The sequence below is a fragment of the Primulina eburnea genome, chromosome 2 (assembly GCF_022965805.1).
Source record: "Primulina eburnea isolate SZY01 chromosome 2, ASM2296580v1, whole genome shotgun sequence".
Lineage (NCBI taxonomy): Eukaryota > Viridiplantae > Streptophyta > Magnoliopsida > Lamiales > Gesneriaceae > Primulina > Primulina eburnea.
This window is the reverse complement of record NC_133102.1, coordinates 1,998,813-2,018,908: the sequence shown is the minus strand read 5'-3', so window position 1 is coordinate 2,018,908 and position 20,096 is coordinate 1,998,813. Positions and strand designations below refer to the sequence as shown.

At 36.6% G+C, this 20,096-nt stretch overlaps 5 protein-coding genes and 1 pseudogene across 17 annotated transcripts; 3 read left to right on the top strand and 3 right to left on the bottom strand.

Moving 5' to 3' along the window:
• Positions 1-461: 461 nt before the first annotated feature.
• LOC140823983 (E3 ubiquitin-protein ligase APD2-like) lies at positions 462-2,897 on the top strand (annotated as a pseudogene).
• Positions 2,898-3,918: 1,021 nt separating this feature from the next.
• On the top strand, positions 3,919-5,023 carry LOC140818042 (steroid 5-alpha-reductase DET2). The gene has a single exon (XM_073177856.1). It carries the CDS (start codon positions 4,061-4,063, stop codon positions 4,841-4,843), a length of 783 nt encoding a protein of 260 aa, XP_073033957.1. The 5' UTR covers positions 3,919-4,060; the 3' UTR covers positions 4,844-5,023.
• Positions 5,024-5,445: 422 nt separating this feature from the next.
• Positions 5,446-7,557, bottom strand: LOC140818050 (large ribosomal subunit protein eL33y-like). Of its 4 annotated transcripts, none has more exons than XM_073177885.1 (5): positions 7,413-7,557; positions 7,206-7,241; positions 6,879-7,107; positions 6,725-6,773; positions 5,446-5,657 (listed from the first exon to the last, which is right to left on the bottom strand). In XM_073177885.1, the coding sequence occupies exons 1-4, from the start codon at positions 7,442-7,444 to the stop codon at positions 6,732-6,734; spliced, it is 339 nt and encodes a 112-aa protein (XP_073033986.1). In that variant the 5' UTR covers positions 7,445-7,557; the 3' UTR covers positions 5,446-5,657; positions 6,725-6,731. The 4 variants fall into 4 exon arrangements, with proteins under 4 accessions (XP_073033986.1, XP_073033977.1, XP_073033970.1 ...); XM_073177876.1 differs by having other exon boundaries at positions 6,731-6,773; XM_073177869.1 differs by having other exon boundaries at positions 5,446-5,653; positions 6,731-6,773.
• Positions 7,558-9,419: 1,862 nt separating this feature from the next.
• LOC140824463 (uncharacterized) lies at positions 9,420-10,174 on the top strand. 2 transcript variants are annotated; one of them, XM_073186050.1, is made up of 3 exons: positions 9,420-9,508; positions 9,600-9,926; positions 10,014-10,174. In XM_073186050.1, the coding sequence occupies exons 1-3, from the start codon at positions 9,439-9,441 to the stop codon at positions 10,127-10,129; spliced, it is 513 nt and encodes a 170-aa protein (XP_073042151.1). In that variant the 5' UTR covers positions 9,420-9,438; the 3' UTR covers positions 10,130-10,174. The 2 variants fall into 2 exon arrangements, with proteins under 2 accessions (XP_073042151.1, XP_073042150.1); XM_073186049.1 differs by having other exon boundaries at positions 10,011-10,168.
• Positions 10,175-10,544: 370 nt separating this feature from the next.
• On the bottom strand, positions 10,545-12,836 carry LOC140824462 (laccase-7-like). Its single transcript, XM_073186048.1, has 5 exons — positions 12,672-12,836; positions 12,395-12,546; positions 12,073-12,317; positions 11,871-11,999; positions 10,545-11,745 (listed from the first exon to the last, which is right to left on the bottom strand). Exons 1-5 carry the CDS (start codon positions 12,771-12,773, stop codon positions 10,658-10,660), a joined length of 1,716 nt encoding a protein of 571 aa, XP_073042149.1. The 5' UTR covers positions 12,774-12,836; the 3' UTR covers positions 10,545-10,657.
• Positions 12,837-14,915: 2,079 nt separating this feature from the next.
• LOC140818009 (uncharacterized) lies at positions 14,916-19,498 on the bottom strand. Of its 9 annotated transcripts, none has more exons than XM_073177817.1 (5): positions 19,228-19,498; positions 19,076-19,145; positions 18,540-18,797; positions 15,542-17,954; positions 14,916-15,455 (listed from the first exon to the last, which is right to left on the bottom strand). In XM_073177817.1, exons 4-5 carry the CDS (start codon positions 17,798-17,800, stop codon positions 15,174-15,176), a joined length of 2,541 nt encoding a protein of 846 aa, XP_073033918.1. In that variant the 5' UTR covers positions 17,801-17,954; positions 18,540-18,797; positions 19,076-19,145; positions 19,228-19,498; the 3' UTR covers positions 14,916-15,173. The 9 variants fall into 9 exon arrangements, with proteins under 9 accessions (XP_073033918.1, XP_073033926.1, XP_073033914.1 ...); XM_073177825.1 differs by having other exon boundaries at positions 19,084-19,145; XM_073177813.1 differs by having other exon boundaries at positions 19,076-19,498.
• Positions 19,499-20,096: the final 598 nt, after the last annotated feature.

Genomic DNA, 20,096 nt, shown 5'->3' with positions numbered 1-20,096 from the left:
TACTGAATCCTAAGTTGCCCTAGTTTTATATATTGTATGCTTGAACAAAATTTATTGTATATTTATGTGCTAAATTTTCATCATTTGATATTTATTTTACATATTTTTATTTTTTTAACAATTTTTTATTTGATTTAGTAAATATACTTTTAATTTTCTACGATTAAACTTTCAAATTTAAATCGAAAATTTTGTTATTATGTGTTTAAATTAAAATATTATTATTATTTTTTATTTTTTTGAATTTTTTTCATTAATTTTTTTTAAAAAAAATAATGAAATTCGGGTTAGGCATGTTAGACGGGTTGAATTGGGTTATACGGGTTCGTGTTCGGGTTGGGGGTTTTCGGGTTGTTTCGGGTTCGGGTTGGGTTCGGGTTGAAAAAAAAGTTAAAAAAAATTCGCGAGTTGACCCGAAACCCGACCCAACCCACCCGATTGACACCCTAACCCAGGAGGACATGTATATTGCCGATTGCTGCAGATGTAAGTTAGAACTCACAGAATGAGAACTTGAGTCTTTGACAGACATGCAAAAGTCTTGTAGCATGTGGTAGATTAGTTTATTTGCCTTTTCATGTTTGTCTTATTTAAAAGCTATATTGTTTGAGCTAAATAACTTTGGTAGGTGGCTACAGACACCAGTAGTTATGATGATGGAAAAAATCAAGGAGTTACATAATAGTTTTGTGTGTGTATTTTAATTGCTCGATCAACAGTAGATTTCCTGAACTTTGATCTAAAGTGATGCTGATCTTTTGGTTCTTTATCTATTCAAATACATTATCATTTGATTAGAGCTTAGGTGGAGAAGTATTTTACCAGAGCCAGTGGGGAAGTGTTTTACCTAGACGGTAATGATTAGATGCCAATCATATTTGGACAACAATTTGTTAATGGCATGTTTAACAGTAGCCATTACTAACAGAGTTGTTTAAGACACACTGTTAGGATGCTTGTTTTTTTGTGTTTTAGCAACTCGTATTGGTGGTATATTTTGAGAATGAGGGTTTCTTATTCTTTGGATACCCTGTGAGATTTTCCTGCATGCTGCACCATTCCAGGAAATGAAGATCTAGATGTGTGGCTTGAGGATCCATTGTATCCAAATACAACCTTATCTTGGAATATCATTCGCGGTGAGGTAAAATAAGGGCAAGTTTGAGTGTTTATGTCAGGGGTTGAATCTCATCGGTTTACTGTCCACAGGAAATGGCTCAGTTCAGCTAAAGGTGTCCAAATCTTCTTCTAACTACATTGTTGTGGGTAACTTGAATTCTGAAGTAGAAAAGGCAAGTGTTCTTGAATGAATTTGTGGTATAGTAACTCTTTTAACGATTGGAACGTAAAATGAAATTACACTCTTGTCACTTTGGTTGTAATCCTGTGCATGAAGTGCTTCAATTTGGATCATTTGATCTCGGTAATACTTATTTGCTTTAAGTTACTGGTCATGGAGTCCCTCATCTGTTTTAAGAATAGGCACAAAAATTCCTATTTTCTATATTAAATATCCACCAATTGAATTTTCTTGGAGGTGCTAATAGATTAAAATTTTCATATTTAGAATTTCTTGTGACTTCTGACTTTGTTTACATTGCTTACTGATATTGGATGCGCTCAAGAGGTCAACTTCAGTTCAAAATAAAGGCTTTTCTCTACAATACAACGGAAGCAAGTTTCCAGTGTATGCTTGATCAAGGCCAATGTAGTAACTGTATATCCCAAGTGAAAGTGCTGTTCTTCTTACCACTCCTGGTCGAAAATCTGTGAGTCTTTCTTGGCTGAATATTTTCGGCGACGAGTAAATTTTCCACTGTTCCTCTATAAAACTACCGAGTCATTCTCCTGTTCATCACCTTGCTTTTCATTAGAAAATGTTCAAGCACTTCCTCATAAGCGAACAAGTACAATATGCGTGTGTCTGTGTTGTGCTCGGAGGTCATATACACTGAGGATTCTTCTCTATGTCTATAGGGCTTGGATAATGATGCCTGGTATGTTAAAATCTCATATGAACTCCGATGGTTAACTTATATTGTGGGCCTAGTTACTTCCCGCTAAATTCACTCTTATAGGATCTCTATCATTCAAATTCTACTATTAATTCAATATCTTATAAATACTGGTGGAGTAACTGTTCTTGTGCTACTTCATTAATCAAACCTCGAACCATTGCAAGAGCATGGATCGGGAATAGTGAAGGGAACATGTGGGTGACAGGGGACCTGAGAGAAGCCCTTTGCTCATACAGAAAAATGATGATCTTTCGAGTTGGGGTTCCTACTCATATGCGTCTGGCTCAGAGGACGAGTCTCTCAAAGATGCACGGGATGGGAAGCATGTTAAAGATGGTGAGAACAACAGCCGTCTCTGTGCAATATGCTTTGATGCTCCCAGGGATTGTTTCTTTCTTCCTTCCATGTGCACATTGTGGTGCTTGCTCTGGATGTGCCACAAGGTAATTTTCGACCACCATACTCATCCTAATCTATTGTAGGGGGGAGGAGTGATAGTTTGGTCAAAGCTCGACCACAGCTATGTTTCGACGGGGTTTAAAGACTTTTATGTGCAAATTTAATTGGTGATTTAAAAAATCAAGTTTCATAAGGTCGAGCTTGAGTAACTTCATGGTAGGTCAGCAAACTCTCTAGGAACCAATTCTTGATCATAAGTGACTGAGCATAGTATGATCTTTACTTTACAGGATAGCTGAGGCTTCTGGAACCTGCTCTATTTGTCTTAGATGCATAAAAAAGGTAAGAAAGCTATGCATAGTCGAGTGGTTGCAATGCATAGTCGAGTGGTTGTATTTGTTCCAGTTACAAATGATCCTTGAGAATATCACATGTAAATGTAACAGCTTGCCTGACATATACACTGAATTGTTGAAATAATATTGTCTTGAGTTTCCATTTTATAAGAAGGTTTACATGGATAGAATGTGCAAATTATTATGGCAGCTATAGACAAACAAACGCAACAAAACCCGTAAATCCTCGATGAGATATAGCTGAACTTCCCATAGTACGATAGATTTTAAGGTTATTTTACCCAATATTTCCTAGAAAACAGTTGCAAATTAGTAATAATATTACTGTGTCCGGATCCGAATGGATATTGTCCTCTCTTTCCTTTTAACAAATCATTTAAATCGCAAGTTTTTTTTATCTTTTATTATCTTATCAAGTTTGAGTAACATATACAAACTTTTTTTGGTGTCATGGTGATTTTTCACCAAATTTTTCTTTTATACCTCTAAAATATCTCTCCACATCTAATATCTTTAACCAAATCATCTCACTCACAATTCTCAACTTCCCAACTACTTCTTACGATTTCCATTATTTTTAAAACTTCCTCAAAGCAAAAAACTAAATAAACATTTAATCTAAAATCAACACACACTAATATAAATTTTTTCTTTATTTATTTATTTTTTAAATTTATATATCAAAAATTACAATGAAGTCATTCAGTATTTTTTATAATTATATTTTAATTATTATTTTAATATAAATAAAATAAAGTATTATAAAAATATTGTCGTGTATAAATAGCTACTTTAAATAAAAATACACACATGATTACTTGTCACGTTAGCCATCTGTCAGTTGCTTTTGGAGAAAATTTTAATGGGCATTGTTTACCAACATTAATGGCAAATAGAATTTGGCTGTATCTTATCCGTTTATATTTTTAAGTTATTCAAAAATAAATAAACCGTAGTAATAGTAGTTGGCAAAAATTTATGTGAGACGGTCTCACGGATATTATTTGTGAGACGAATCTCTTATTTGGGTCACCCATAAAAAAGTATTACTTTTTATGCTAAGAGTATTATTTTTTATTGTGATTATGGATATTGTTGACCCGTCTCACAGAGTGAGACTAACTCACAGTAGTTTAGTTTCTCGAAGTGTTCATTCATCAAATTAAGCTGAGTTAGGGAACAAATTTCTTCGATACAAAATTATTGTTGGGAGTTAACCCTTCGATAGATTTAAACAAATAAATTAAACCAGTATGCTCTGTCTCTCCACACCAGCAGTAGTAGAAAATGGCCGCAGATCAAGATTTGTTTCACTACAGCCTCCTGACCCTCTTCTTCATCACACCACCAACCATCATATCCCTCCTCTTCCTCACCGCTCCATATGGCAGGCACCACCGTGTCGGATGGGGCCCCACAATCCCGCCTCCATTAGCCTGGTTCTTGATGGAGAGCCCCACCGTGTGGCTCAGCCTCCTCCTCTTCCCCCGCGGACAAAACCACCGCGACCCTCGTGCAATCGTCCTCATCTCCGTATTCCTCCTCCACTACCTCCATCGCACGGTCATATACCCACTCAAACTTCTGTTCACATCACCTATCCAGAAAAAAACAGTCGGAGGGTTCCCGGTGAGCGTGGCCCTGATGGCGTTCGGGTTCAATCTCTTGAATACTTACTTGCAGGCCAGATGGGTGTCCGAATACGCTGATTTCCACGGAGATCGGTGGTTCTGGTGGCGGTTCGTCGCCGGGATCGTTGTGTTTGGTGGCGGCATGGCGGCGAATATTTGGTCGGATAATTTGCTGACGGGCCTGAAGAATAGTGGTGGAGGGTATAAGATACCGAAAGGTGGGCTGTTTGAGTGGGTTAGTTGTCCAAATTATTTAGGAGAGATTTTGGAATGGTTGGGCTGGGCCTTGATGACTTGGTCTTGGGCGGGATTGGGCTTTTTTGTCTACACATGTGCTAATTTGGTACCCAGAGCTGGGGCGAATCACAGATGGTACTTGGAAAAGTTTGGGGAGGATTATCCTAAGAATAGGAAAGCTGTTATTCCGTTGGTGTATTGATATTTTTATGTCTCGTTATCCAAATCAAGTGTGTGCTACTGTCAAATCCCAAATACTTCAAGTTTTATTGCTTCCTATCAAGTGATGGGATCGTTTATGTATTAAATAATATATAATGTCTCTCAAGCGGACAATGCTGTTACGATCACATTTTCACAATCACTCCTTTACTAGAATCCATCTTTGTTTGACGGTTTGTTTTTTGCCCTTTGATTGAACCCACGGATCCAAGAATAGAGATCAATTCTGCATCCAACTCTTTAGCCATCTGTGTAACTTGTTCTTCATGTTGCCGATTTGAACTACTATCTGACAACTCGAGTTTGAGTTCTCAGTCAGCAGCGTCTTAGACTTGTGCCATAGAGAGCAGGTCGATCCACAAGTTCGTTCAATCTCTTGTTGACTTACAATTTCAATTAACCTGTGCGGGCGGTGCTTTTCTTTGTGACATTTCAAATTTTTGGTAGCTGTCTTTTGATGTATCAAGCTTGTATCTCGGACTGGAGTAATTAGGTGCTGAATAAAAGGTTATCGGCGAATTCTTGCAGTGTCTTGATTTATTTCTATGCAGTTGAAATTCGTCATAACCAGCTCAAAATAGATAAAACAGATCGAAAATCTAAAATTAAAGGTAAAAAGAGGTAGTAATATGTGTCTTCATAGAGAATCGCAAAGGAATAAGGGATACACCAATGATATCAAATCACAAATCAAAACTATTCCGAACTCTGAACAACACTCAAAAGCTACATCCTAATGATACTTCCGCCTCGGTGTACTCCCGAAATCAGAATCTACGAAGCCAGGTAACTAACTGCAAATGATTATCAAGAGGAACGTTATCAAGAAAAGGGTGTTAACAAACTAATTAAAAGTAAATGCGTCCGAATAAAATATAATTTGCGAATTTGTGTACAGTGGTGTCTCGGGGTGAAAAGTTTCTATGAATCTACACGAAACAACCCCTACAAATTTGAAGAACGCAAAAGCCAATTGAAGCATATGCGAACAATATTTCTGCCCATATCTTGTCACTTCAATTCATCAAGCGGATTGAGCATTCCTATCAACTATGGTAGGATCTAACTTTTGGGTACATAAATTTATCCTGTGATATTTTTCAAGTTACGCTAGTCCAAGATTTGATGAGTTTCTAGATCACAACAAACAGTTATATGACAGTCAACTGTTTAGGTTTCTTTAACCCACAAATTTATAACACCAAAGAGTTTCGCTTCATGTATTTTCCATTACTCGTTAGGAAATCAACCTCACAGCAAAGTAGCAAGATATAATGTTACTTCGTTGACATCACTTTAACTTTAAACATTTATATCAGGATCATTAAACTATATGTTATCATGTTTGTCGATAAATTGATGTGCTCACCACACCCAAACAAGAGGAAGTCAACCCAATTTCCAAAATTCTTTTGCAAATTCATTATAAGACTGATGAACAGAGAGGAAACAGAAATGGGTATACGTCATCTAATTTCGGCTTGGCAAGTATTTCAAATCAGTGGGCTAACCACACCGAAACTAGATGAAATTAACCAAAATTGTTTATATACTTCCACCCATTCATTTTAAGACTAATGATGAACAGAAGGATGCAGAAACAGACACATAACTTCAGATTTAGGCTGGAAAACATAGCAGACAAACTTCAGATTTAGGCTTGAAAACATAGCAGACAAGACAATGACACACAGGACACCAACGAATTTATGGAGTTCTAGTAAGTTTTCCCAGTGACCGAGCTTGCCAATTAATGAACCTAATGCAAAATGATAGCACAAATACACCATCACACACTATTGTCCATCTAATCACATGAGATCTAGATCAATGTAGAGCCATTTAGAAAAAATATGTAAACTTTTACCTCATATGTTGCTAGGGTACATGAATACCCTGACTCTAGCACCCTGTTTGAAAAACAATGACAAAGCATCAGTGAAGAGTAATTTCGAGCATTCTCGTAAGAATGATCCATTCATTCATGGAAATTTTAGTTGAAAGAGCCGATATACCATGGATTTTGGGGGAAGATTAGATTTGAACTTCGCACGAACAACACCACTGTTCCCGTGAGGTCGAGTGACCTTACCCCAAATGCAACGGTAGTGAGAGCCGTTCTTCTTAACCTTGGCCTTATAAATGTACGCCATCCGCTTACCGAGGTACCACGCAACCTCCTCTTGCGTGTTCACTCCTTCTATCTGTATCAAGGACGTGTTTGGGTACTGGTTTGACTTCGACCTACAGCCATTATCATCAATTTTCAAACGATCCAACGAAACCTACCCTCGTAAACAAAACACAGCTCCAAGCCAACAAATAAATCAGGTTTTTTTTACCTTTTGTACCCAAGTATGGTTCCCCGGACATAAAGCCTGCAAAAATGACAAGAAAAAGATCCATCAAACAATCATTTCTCCCAACTAGCTGTGATCGGCCCAAACAACAAAAAATGCAAAAAAACTAAAACGCAGCAGTCATATATGCCAGCGAATATTCCGGACGAAAAATGGTCTCAAGTAACACGAATTAGATCAACAGCTGACCTAACGCGTTCTCCTTGACGACCCTTCACCATTGTTGACGTTCTGAAGCTTCAGCTGGCGGAAAGTCAAAACGGAGGAACTAAACCCTAGCAGCCTCCGCAAAGGAACATATAAAGCTTATCGAACAAATTTTGGGCTAATGCTTACATAATTAGGGCTATTAAAATTCAGCCCATTTACTAACCTGCCCTGCCTGATTTCGTTGTGGACATCTACTTATTTAAAGGTCGTTTCGGCCCGGCCCATGTTATTTTTTTTTCTATATATGTATGCATGTATAAGTGTATAACCATATAAGATTAGATTAGCTCATGATATTCAGTAATTATTGGTAAAAATGATGGATTTTTCTTGGCTATCATGCTTGTGGCTTTGTTTCAATATTATTTTAATTTTTTTAAAAAAGAAAATATATGGTTCTGATCTCTATTAAATTAATAGATTATATTTATATATTTAATCAATAATTATAAAAAAATATTAAAGAATGTATCGGGATTTTAAATTATGAATTTTTCTTTATTTTTTTATAGACATGTTAATTGTTTTATATTGTTAAAATTTTTATTCATTGAAAAAAAAATTTAATAATACTCATCAAATCCAAAGAATATGATATGTTTTTTCATATGTAAAAATATAATATAGTAATATTTAATTATAAAATTATTAATTTACCATAAAAAAATTAAAATGTTTATATTATTTTATATAAATTTTCCGTTAATGTTCGTGGAGGAGGAAAATAGAGGGAAAATAAAAGAGAAAAAGAGAGAAAAAAAAGTAACAAAAAAAAAAGGAGAAGAAGTCCAAATAAAAAAGCCCATTAAATATCCACATCACCAAATGCTCTGGTTGGTACACATCACTTTTGACATATATCTAAATCTCACTTCTTCTCCGTTAATCTGGATTAATGGTACGACATAACATATTTCCGAACAACAAAAACATCACTTGCATTATGATGAACATCCGAGTGGCAACAACTGGATTCCCCGTTCACTTCCCGGATTTGGAGCCATTTGCGTTGTTTTACATAAGAACATCCACAATGGGTGTGTGTTATGAATAGGTGTCATGTGAGACCGTCTCACGGAACGGATCAACCATACTCATATTCATAATAAAAAGTAATACTCTTAGCATAAAAAATAATATTTTTTCATGGATGATCCAAATAAGAGATCCGTCTCACAAATATGACCCATGAGACCGTCTCACACAAGTTTTTGCCGTGTGTTATAACGCCAATCAACTCATCAAAAATGTGGGATCCACTGCCACATACTCATTATAACAACATATCTCTTTTACCCACATTCTTTTTAACATTCAAACTCATTATTTATGGGTCTCACTGCCACATACTCATTATAACAACATATCTTTTTTTATCCACGTTTCTTTTAACAATTAAACTCATTAATTAAATATTTTGAATAAAAAATAAAATATATACAACGGTTTACAAATGATTTTTTTTTAAAAAAAAACGTCAAAATTTAAAAATTTAAAACAAAATTAAAATAAGCAAACACAATAAATTAGTGACGGGTTTTCAAAAACCGTCGTTAATTGTCCAATTTTTTTTTAAAAAAATAAACTGACAGATGGGCGTTCACACAAATTAACAAAGAAGTTCGTGGTGAGAGACTTGCAATTAAGTCGGCAATTTCGGCAGTCACACAATTAAGTCGGTGATTAAGTCTTAATTTGCTGAACCAACGTTCTTATTATAAGTCTGTGATTAGACTTTGCTTAAAATAAATGATACTAGTCAATAAACTAATTCTCATGAAAAATTATTATATAATGTATTATGAATAAATAAAATAGTATACGAACTTTGAAAATTCTGTCATTTGTTAAAAAAAAGAAAATTAAAAAATCAAAGGCCAAAATTAAGCTCCGATTACTCCCCAAATTAATAATTTCCATATAATTTTCGTTTATACATCATCACCTTATATAAAGGCAAGGCTATTCTCAAATGCATTGAACCAAATCATCGTCAAATAAAGCCATGCATTCCTCGATGAAGTTGGCATTGGTTCTCTTTTTGGCTTGCTCTCTCTTGATCCATGGGATAATAGGTATATTTACTCATCCTTGTGAGTTGTGAACTTTTTTTTTCTCTGTTTGTATATAAATATATCAAATTTTGTGTGCATGGCTTGCTTACAGCTGAGTTGATCTGCGAGGACTTGCCTACGGAACTGTGTGCCCTGTCGATCGCATCATCGGGGAAGAGATGTGTGCTGGAAACCTACATCAACGAAGCAGGTATCAAGAAGTACACGTGCAAGACATCGGAAGTGTTGGCCGAAAAATTGTCTGGCTACATAGAGAACGATCAGTGCGTAGATGCGTGTGGCCTTGACAGGGAATCCGTCGGGATATCCTCTGACGCCTTCCTGAGGCCGGGATTCGCCGCTAGCCTCTGCTCACCGGAATGTTACGAGAATTGCCCCAACATTGTCGACCTGTATTACAATCTCGCCGCAGGAGAAGGTAATGCAGATTCGAGTAATTTTAGAGCTCTATCCATCATTTATGCATTATGGGTTATTCAGTATTTGTTTATGTTTTAATTAGCAGGCGTTTTTTTACCGGAGCTATGTGCGAAACAGAAGCGCAGCTCCCTCCGCGGCATGCATGGGATTTTCAGCAACGGTTACGCCGCCGGTGATGCCCCTGCTCCTTCCCCTTTCTAATTGATTCTGAATCATGGCCAATGGGTTTTCCAGCGCCTATTTTTCGAACTGCATTGAAGAAAGATTCGGGTTGATTAGGATTCGATTGGTCTATGTTTTTTTAGTGAAGTTCAATTTCTTTAAATTGAGTTTATCAAAAAAAAAAATTTATCGGAGTTTAATTTGTACGCCTCCTGAATAATATTTGGCATGCTTGAAAAGATTGTTATTGACTACTCTGAATATAAATCAAGTGTTTACTATTTTGTAAATATGTGAGTATGCATATTATAAAAAAATAAAAATACCCATGAGCACTAAATGTCACTTTTTCAAGAATCAAGGAGAAACACGAATTTGACTTGGAGAAAAATTCATTTATAAATTGTGAACAATATAGGAAATGTACACAATCGGCTGACTTTATGACAACCTTTTACAAGCTAATTATTCAAAGAAAAAACAAGATAATTTGATTTCAAATAATAATAATAACTAAATTGCAACCAACATTAATGATGTAAAAATGATGGTATTCCCTATTGACAATTAGCATCTGGGAAAATCTGGTGGTGGCGGGGGCAGCCTAGTCGAAGGCGTCGGTCCGTTTTCGACCTCGAAGGCTGTCGCTAAGCCCCAAGGCAAGTGTACATCCAAATGACAATGCAACAACCAAACACCTGGATTATTCGCTCGGAACCTAATCACCGCCCATCCTCCAACTGGAACCGCGATGGTGTTTCGCTCTTGTGGATTGAAGAAATTGAACATTTTGCTATCGATTGTACGGTTGAAGTTCCCAAATCCTTGAGCCAGCACAAAGAAGTTGAACCCGTGTAGGTGGATGGGGTGATTCTCGATCCCGATTAAGGCCGTGTTTTGTAGCACTATCTCTACGGTTGCGTTGTATTTCACTTTCTTGACCTTGGTGGATTTTGTAGTCATTACAAGCGCTCGATTTAAGCTGTTATTTGGGTTAGTATAGTCGAATTGCAACGGCGGGTTATCAGGAAAATCGGTCGTGTAAATTCCCCCGACGTTTCTGAAAAATGCCTCGAGCATTGACAACTTGGCGGGGAATTGGAAAGATGCATTGTTCATGCTTGCTGCCAGTCTTTGGCCAAATGGGCCCGAGCATGAGGAATTACCAGGGGCACCGCAAGCGGACAGGCCCAACCCAAATGTTATGAACATATGTTCATCTATATTGCGGGGGACCGGGCTCCAAAAGGGCCCGGTAACCAGCCCAGTTAAGTTGGTGAAAAATTTGTGGGCTGTGGGGGTGTCGTTAAATGCAGGAAGAATAAGCATGACAGGTTTAGACGGTGTCGCTCCTTTGTACTCTATGATACCGGTTGTGGTGGTGTTGTCGAAGGGAACCCCAGCCGCACTAGCGTAAGGACTTGCGGCCATGTAGTATCGGCCTGACGTCTGATCGGCGGTTAATAATACATCTGTGGTTTGTCCTGGTGCTAGCACGACCACATCGGTTGTATAGGGGTTTGTGTACGAAGCATCAACCGCTACGACATCCATATTGTGATTGGCGATCTTGAAGAATAGTTGGTTATTGAGTGCAGCATTGATTATCTGAAGGAGATATTTTTTTCCATGCTCCACTTGTAACTTAAAGGTGTCTACATTTAAGATAACAATGATAATCACAGCCCATTCTATTTATAAATTTGTATATATATAAACGTTAAAATGATCAAAAGCAAATTTGTGCTAGAAATTTGTATATTTTTTGTTTGACACTTACGGTTGGAGGAGCATGGATACAGATCACCGGGCCTGCCGTTTATAGTATAGGCATCAGACTGATTCGGGGCAGCTCCGGTGGCTAGCGCCTGATTCTCCACGTCGATCACATTAGCATTCCACCACTCTCCTACAGTCATTACGAAATTGGGTTGAAATGTCTTTTCAAAAGGAGTTTATTCTCACAGCAACTCTAGACTTACCAAGAATTATTGGGACTTCCCTGTGTGGCTTAGGGAATGGATATGATTGACCTGATTTAGGCCGGATGATCAGGGCACCATGAACAGTGGCTCGAAGCCATTGAACGTGTGCGTGCCACCATAGGGTACCCACTTGACGGGTGATGGTGAACCGGTAGGCGTAACTTTGGCCTGGACGGATCGGGCATTGGGTGGCGAATTCAGGTCCATCTGCCCAGCCGCTAAGCAACTGGAAAATCCCATGCCTGCACATCAAATGAATACCAATTATTAATTTTATTTCATTCTTGGAGTGACGAGAATGATATTGTTGATTACATACCAATGAATGGATAGGTTATAGGGCGACTTATTGAAAACGTAGACGATCAGAGTGTCACCCTCTTGCACGTGGAGAGTTGGCCCCGGAAGACTGCCATTCACAGCAGTGATCACTTGGTTTCTGCAGAGCCGATTGACAGTTAAATTTTGCACCTGTGCATGCATTCACGTTATAAGTAAAAGTCAGTATCCAAATCTTGGGGAAATACACTCACAAGTTTTGCACTGCACATAGTATACATGCAGATCATATATCAAAGCAAGCCAAGAAACTTTACATGAAAAGAATGTTCGACGATGGCGGCCGAAGCAAATGAAGAAAACGAATAAGCCAACAAAGCCAAAGCGCATGCAAACAAGAGAACAAGATGATTCGCCATTGATATTTATTTGTGAATCCTGATCACTTTCCCTCAAGAGTCAAGACAAGAACACCCTTTTTGGAGAAATATTATAAAAGATAGCAATATAGGAAATTGGTTCGCATATGGTATATATTTATACATGCATGCATTTTCTCCCAATAAAATTATTATAATTTCCTGCGATTGCGTGAAAGGATACTCCGAAGAAATGTTAAGGGAGAACTGAAAGCTGGTGGTAGAGGAAATTTCGTTACCTAACTGTTTGGATCGGACTTCGGAGTTGGCCATCAAATATTTAGTTTCAAATCTTTTTTGAGAGTTACGTTCGTTCCCAGCGTGAACCAAATTTAGCTTATTATTTTTATTTCTTTAATATTTTTTTAATCATAAAATCAATTTTATATTTTATTTAATTCTTATAAAATGTTCGATCAAAAGCTCAATATTGATCACCATTAAAGCATGAAATTAAGCTGTAATATATGTCGAATTCTATTCATATATTTTAAAAGTTAAATGCTGAACACGCATATATAATATTTTTTAGAAAATTATTTTAATGAATTAAATTTTTTTTAAATAATATGGAAATAATATTAATAAAACTTACGATGTGGAAACTGATGTGGATATTTGTTTTTGTTAATTTTAATATGGAAATAATTTATGTACGTATTAGTCAGAATTGTCAGCCATGAAATAAACAAAAAAAAGTAAACAAACTTGTTCACCCACCTAGTACGTGTATATATTATTATACACACACAAATACTTAATTATGATTTATTTTCACACTCGATTTCTTGCTTGGATCGATCGACAAGATGTAGATCCGATAGTTAATTAATTTGTGTCTTGATTTAATCCTCGACTCATCAAAAGTGTAAGGTTGTGTTTTGATGGAAAGATATAGATTCGTGGGATGATCGTCTCAAATTACCATATTAAAAAGCGGAAATATACTTGAACAACACAAGAAGAGATTTCAAATCTTTCCTTATGATTTTGAGCTAAAAAAATGCAATTGATTACATACAGACATTTGAAATTAAATGGCCGTCAAAATCATTCAATCCAAATGCAACCTAAATGAATAAAATACACTTTTTAATTAAAATTCAGAGGTTGATGGTTAGATGGAGAACAACCAATTTATAAAAAATCCCATAATCTAAGAATGTCTTGTTGCATTACTAAGACATGACTTGTTCAAACAAGACATTTAGCACTATGATTCATGTTTTAGACCTAAGGGGAAGTTGAATTATAGTTGAAGCTTGATCAATAATCATCATCCAACCAATCAGACGTCCTCCCATCCTTATTTGTCAACCACTGAATAAATTTAAAAGGAAAAAAAAAAGAAGAAAAGAAAAAGATTTGCATGATAATTTATTAGATTAAATTTGATTGTAGTCTAGTCCAACAACGTCCGCACCATATATACAAGTAAAAATACCGCTCACACTTAAATATTATTTTTTATTTGTTTAAAAAGATAAAATTTTATAATTTCATTCTTTCTCTAATATTTTATAAGTGGGAAAAATTACATTTTTTTGGTCATGTAACTTGAACATGTTTTTATTTTTGATATCGTTATTGGAAAATCAACGATTTTAGTTCAATAATCTGTATTTTTTTCTTTCAATTTTAGTTTTTTTTTTTTTAACCAGAGTGTTAATGTAGCATCGGAAAGTAATGACTTGATATCATAGAATATGATATGATACCGAAAATTGTTTACGTGACGCTGAATACTGTTGATATAGCACTTTGAATGGTTAGCGGTCAATGTTTCAGTTAATGTGAGCTTAATTATATTAGAAAATTAAGTTCTAACTAATTTCTTAGACATATTCATAATGGTGTTAAATTAATCCTACTCAATTACCTTAATCTTTATCAAGCTAAGCTATAGTATCTTTTACGGGAGGAGTGTTTTTTATTCTATAATTATTTGAAATGGGACAATGCATATAGTTAATTTAGTGATGATTTTCAAAGGCTAGGACGGACGGACACATTGTTATCTTGTTTTGGCAAGTTTCATAAGCATGTTTATCGATACAAAATCAAGAATATTATTTTTTATTGTGAATATCGGTAGAGTTACTCGTCTCATGAGACTGTCTCACAAGAAACTTACTCTTAATCTTTTATAAATAACATAGTAAAGGAATCAGGATGTCGACAAATAAAGAACATGATTTAAGATAAGGGAAAAGCCTTGTACGAGTTCTCCGATATTAGATTTCCAACAATTTGTTATATTGTTAGATATCAAAATATAAACCGGTACCCATGGTTTTCGTTCAAGTTCCAGCAGATATATGCTCTCTTTGAGAAACTGACATGGCGACAGTTGATCGTAAAACAAGTATCTAGATGACTAACTACATCTTACTTCAACATTCAAATCCTTCCGACTGGTGAAGGGGGGCATGAGACATATTTTGCGGGGATTTGTCCTTGGAATGTGTTGGCAGTTTTCAACTTATTCTTTCCAACAATTGCCTCTAGAACTTTTTCCTGGCTACTCTTGTCTAGAATTTCAGAAAATTTCTGACTAGTTATAAATGCTACACATGTCGCAAATGCCTCTAAGAAGGGAATTGATGGATCCAAACCAAGTGAGTATAATCCATTGTCAAATGACTCCAAGTTGAGAACAGGCTTGCTCTTTCTTTCACCACCCTGTAATTGCATAGATCCCAATAAATATGGATAACGATTCAAAGTAAAAGGAGGTTACTAGAAACATGGACCATTAAAAACAATACCTGGACAAAAAGATCAACAAGACCAATGGCACAGCCAGACATTGGCTCTTTACCAATCATGCCTTTTTTGTCATCGTTGGTAAGAACCCGTATCTTGCAACCAACATCCCATCCTCCACAATCACATGATCCACCAGATCTCCACCGGCTAATTAATGACGAAGCTGCACCTTTACTTGGGTTACCATGGGCACCGCCAGGAAGGATCACTGCTGTGCTGATAGAGTTTTCATCTTCTCCCACGTCAAATGTAGCTCCCAATACACACTGTGGAATCCCCCTTTCTCGGTATTGTTTTTGGTCATCATTTAAGTTTCCATCATTAAGATTTTTACAAGAGCATTTCAAGACAACAGCTGCAATCTCCATGTCAGATAAAAGTTCAGGTGCTTGTTTGTCCTCCTGCTCTCGATCAACACCATACAAGACACATTCTCTAATGGCCCAATGACTAGAAACCTTAGCGTGTAATTTTGGTACATAAAAGCTTGAAATTTTCATCTGGCCTACAATCTTGTAGTCAAGGCCACAGCTTATATTTTTCGATCCCTGAGTCCAGGTCATGCTCTTTTTCCTCGTCTTGTGAACAGAGTAGAATGCATATATCATGCAGCGATTGTTTTTGTCATTTGATGGTAGCCGCTTCACAACAGCTGCTAGCATGTCGCTGCTACTATTTTTAACCACGAGTTTAAAGAAAGGAAGCCCGTTCTTCAATGTGAGCTGCAGAAGACCCTGATCAGTTACCCCCTCAGGCTCTCTACCTTGAGATGGTTCCATGATTTTCGGGGTTCCAGAAGTCATCGAATATAAGGGTCCATTAGGAGGCTGAACAATCTTGGTAGATTGAGATCCTTTATACTTTATCAATGGGTGTAGCAACCTCCTTAAAGGGCTTGACCTACCCCTGTTACTAGCATTTGCTTTGTCTCGATTAAATTTGTTCATGCCGGAAGAACTCTCTTTTACTGGGCCAGATTTTATAGAAATATATGTAGAACTCAACTGTGGAACCATGGACATTTCCTTAAAACTAGAACTCCTGTTCATCTTTCCAAAACCAAAACTGAACCAACGAGTAGGGGAAGGGTGTCTCCCTTTCATAGTGGGCTGCACTGCAGTGTCAGCTTGAGATCTCTTTGGAGCTTTAACTGAAAATGTAGACCTTGTAATTTTTTCATGTGCAATCTTGCAGCGACCTTCAGATGGTACCGAGGCAACAGGATACAGCTCAGGGCATGCACCTGTGTACATATCTACTTCATTGGCCAGAGAAGTCAACATGTTATGTGGCTCTATGGAAGACTCGGCATGAACATCTGCATCAACGGGAAGGGAACATGAGTTTGGAAATTCAACTGAGAGCCCTCCAAACTCCTGAGGCGAAGATAAATCGGAGATCCTCTTCCCTTTTGCACCATATTCTGTAAATTGAGAACTCATCGAGCAACTCTTCATCTGAAGATGTTTAGGCGTTAAGAGCACATTATGCGGCAGAGGTTCTACATGGACATATCGAGGATTAAATTCCACTCCAATTAAGCTCATTTCACTCTTTTTAAACACACCGTTGACCACCTCATTTTCAGGGAGTGACAACTTGTGTTCCAGCTCTACGGAAAGAGGTTTCTTTTCTGGTGCAATTTTTTGCTTTGTATCCTTCCTTGGGCAGTTGTTCACAGTTGTTACAGAACAACTTCTATAGTTGTTCTCAACTCTCTGATGACAATTTTGATGCCAATCAATACTGCCACTCTGGGCAGCTTGATATTCTTGAGGTGAACTAAAACGAGAATATGGAATGGGATGAAGATAGGGACCCATTTTAGTAGGTCCAGTTGTCATACAAGCATAACCTCTGCTGGATGAAAATGCTTTATGGTGACATTTTGCAGGCACGCGTTCGTTGAACTTCCATTTTTCCAATTGCTTCCAATCAAGAACTCCAAAATTTAATGCCTTTTCTTGAACACTTATTTCTTTCTCAACTTTCTGGAGAAAACCAGGTAAATTTGACATGTGCCTGACTAGCTCATCATCATTGCACACCTTACTCCCATGGAACGGCTTTCGGTTATTCTCCAACGGTCTGATTTGGGCATGCTCAGTACTTGTATTCTGTCTAAATTCACGATATGGATCGAGTAATGGCAGAACAATGGGACTCTCAACTTTCGGCTTGTCCAGGAACCATGACCCTTTTCCTGTTTTGGGACATGAAATCTTGTTTGTAGCCACGTTGGAAGATTTCTCTCTCATTAAACTCTTCACTCTAAGTTGTACTCAAATTCGAGTTTTTTCTACCCTTTGAGGACTGAGTTATACAGCAGATAGCATTATACTACATCATCACTCATGCTCACGGCTCACCCGTCATAAACTACAATCACGTCCTTTTCCGTTGGAATATGTCCTCCTGCACCTGATAATAAAAACTAAGTCAGTTAAGTAATACAAAGCATCAATGAGAAATTATTCACGGTCATTCATATAAAATTCCACAGCCGGATTTATGTAGATTCACTCAACTTTTGGAAGTCAAATATTCAAATTATGTGGCAAATATATCCATTTGTAACCAAAACATGGAAACAAATAATGAAGTAGGCAATGGAATCATAATAATGGACACAAATAAATATACATCAACTGCAAGCATCATGAAAGCAGGCGTAATATAAAATGCAAAGGTGATATAAATCAGTAGTAACAACAGCAAACACAAGGAAAAGAATGCTGATGTTCAAGCTTTGGCTGTCAATGAATTGGTAGTGGGAACGATACAGTTTAAAGTAGCTACTAAGGTGGTTTTTACTATGATATCTTGCCAGCCACGCCAATTCTACATGTCATAATTTTGAGTTATATTATGTGGCTACATAATTTTTTTTTTAATAAAAATGAAATTCATTAATGGCTGTGTAAAATGTAGATATAGAGTATACGACATTATTTTTCATATGAGTGAATTGGAATCTGAAAAGTAAGAAAGATGTACTTTTCTTAGCAAACAAAGAGCATCCAAATGAAACAAATCAAACGCCGCGAGAGCCACTCGGATGTTAAGACAAGAGAGGTAAATCAGAAAGTCCGAGGTGTTCCACAAGGATCCAAAAGTAAAACCAGAGAAGGTAGAAATTCCCAATTTTTCTTTTTGGCCCGGAACCATGGCATCATATGCTGCAGCCTGCAGATTTCGAGTTCCACATCATGTATTTCATGTTGAAATTTATGTTCACCGATAACTGACACAACGCTAACATAAAGAACAAGACTTGTGTTAGTTCAGAACCATCGTCCCCCAAGAAGTCTAGAAAAATTCCAAATTCCAAATCGGAAATCAAACAAATTACTCAGGCAAAATCCATAAGTCGTCAGCTAAAAAAGGTTCCCAACAAGCATGCAAAATCCCCAAGTATTTTACAGGAACTCCAAATCATGATTCACAAGAAAAGTACACTAAAGACACAGATCCAAACAAACTAAAGCCGCGAAAACACCCTATATAAATCCACGAAAATCAAGTTCTTGCACCACTTTACATGTGCCACAAGGAAAATTCCGACCCCGAATCCATATGCAACATGACCATTAAGCTAAGAACCTGCACGGCAAAAAACACAAAAAAATGAAAACAAAACAGAATAAGCAAATGAACTTACAGTGAACGCAAACAAAGGAATTACGAAGTGGAGTCCCTAGAGCAAGAAATCTCCTAAGAACTGCACGCATCGTATTCTACGACGCAGGAGATGAAACAAAAAGCGATCTGCATGGACAAAAATCTCACACACATTGACACATACACAGAGCCAAAAAAAATTGCCGCGAATAGCAAGAGTGAGTCAGACACCTAAACGGCGAATCGGACGGTTAAAAATAAAGGTGACAATAGATGTGCGGTCAAAATCAATCGGGATTTTCTTGTTTATTTTTTCCGGCAACTTTACGTGGGCCGTGAGGCGTGTGAATATGTGTGTGTATGCGCTGACTCCATAATTTTTATGGTGGACTTATATATGAAAATTGATAAAGATAATTTTATGTAACATTGTGAGTAATACAGTGAGAAATTCACTTATAGTTAATATTTATTACCATGTATCATAAAATATTTTCCAATTTATAACAAAAATGATGTTAGATATTCGTAGAACACGCGAATGGATGGAACATTTCATCTTTGTTTTCCGTAATTGGATTAAGTTTCAAACATATATGCAAGTAATTTTGTCCCAACACCCATCATTGTAATTTTAACACCCAAAAATGTTAAAATACATCGTTTCCGTTCCTAAAATACCATTTATTGACAATTTTTTTTTAAAAAAAAACACTTTTGACTTGAATTTAAAAATATCAAAATTTTTAACTCAAGTTTTTTGATTAAATTATATATTTTCCAATATATATAACTAATAATTCATTAACACCAGTAAAAATTACACACATGTTGTATTTGTTATTATTATTTTTAATTTACTCAAATAATACTAAACATTAACACGAAACTATTTTCAATTTAGAAAAGTTGTTCGATTTAAAAGAGAAGTTT

Bases quoted from the DNA above. Each gene is read 5' to 3' on its own strand.
- LOC140818009 (XM_073177810.1), bottom strand. From the start codon at position 17,800: ATGAGAGAGAAATCTTCCAACGTGGCTACAAACAAGATTTCATGTCCC. The intron at 15,456-15,541 runs GTATTGTTTTTA...ATGCAATTACAG, and splicing joins TTGTTGATCTTTTTGTCCAG to GGTGGTGAAAGAAAGAGCAA.
- LOC140818050 (XM_073177885.1), bottom strand. From the start codon at position 7,444: ATGGTGAAGGGTCGTCAAGGAGAACGCGTTAG. The intron at 7,108-7,205 runs GTAAAAAAAACC...TAATGGCTGTAG, and splicing joins ACCATACTTGGGTACAAAAG to GTCGAAGTCAAACCAGTACC. The intron at 6,774-6,878 runs GTATATCGGCTC...TTTTTCAAACAG, and splicing joins ATCTTCCCCCAAAATCCATG to GGTGCTAGAGTCAGGGTATT.
- LOC140824463 (XM_073186049.1), top strand. From the start codon at position 9,439: ATGCATTCCTCGATGAAGTTGGCATTGGTTCTCTTTTTGGCTTGCTCT. The intron at 9,509-9,599 runs GTATATTTACTC...GCTTGCTTACAG, and splicing joins CTTGATCCATGGGATAATAG to CTGAGTTGATCTGCGAGGAC. The intron at 9,927-10,010 runs GTAATGCAGATT...TGTTTTAATTAG, and splicing joins CAATCTCGCCGCAGGAGAAG to CAGGCGTTTTTTTACCGGAG.
- LOC140818042 (XM_073177856.1), top strand. From the start codon at position 4,061: ATGGCCGCAGATCAAGATTTGTTTCACTACAGCCTCCTGACCCTCTTC.
- LOC140824462 (XM_073186048.1), bottom strand. From the start codon at position 12,773: ATGGCGAATCATCTTGTTCTCTTGTTTGCATGCGCTTTGGCTTTGTTG. The intron at 12,318-12,394 runs GTATGTAATCAA...TTTGATGTGCAG, and splicing joins TATAACCTATCCATTCATTG to GCATGGGATTTTCCAGTTGC. The intron at 12,000-12,072 runs GTAAGTCTAGAG...TAATGACTGTAG, and splicing joins GGAAGTCCCAATAATTCTTG to GAGAGTGGTGGAATGCTAAT.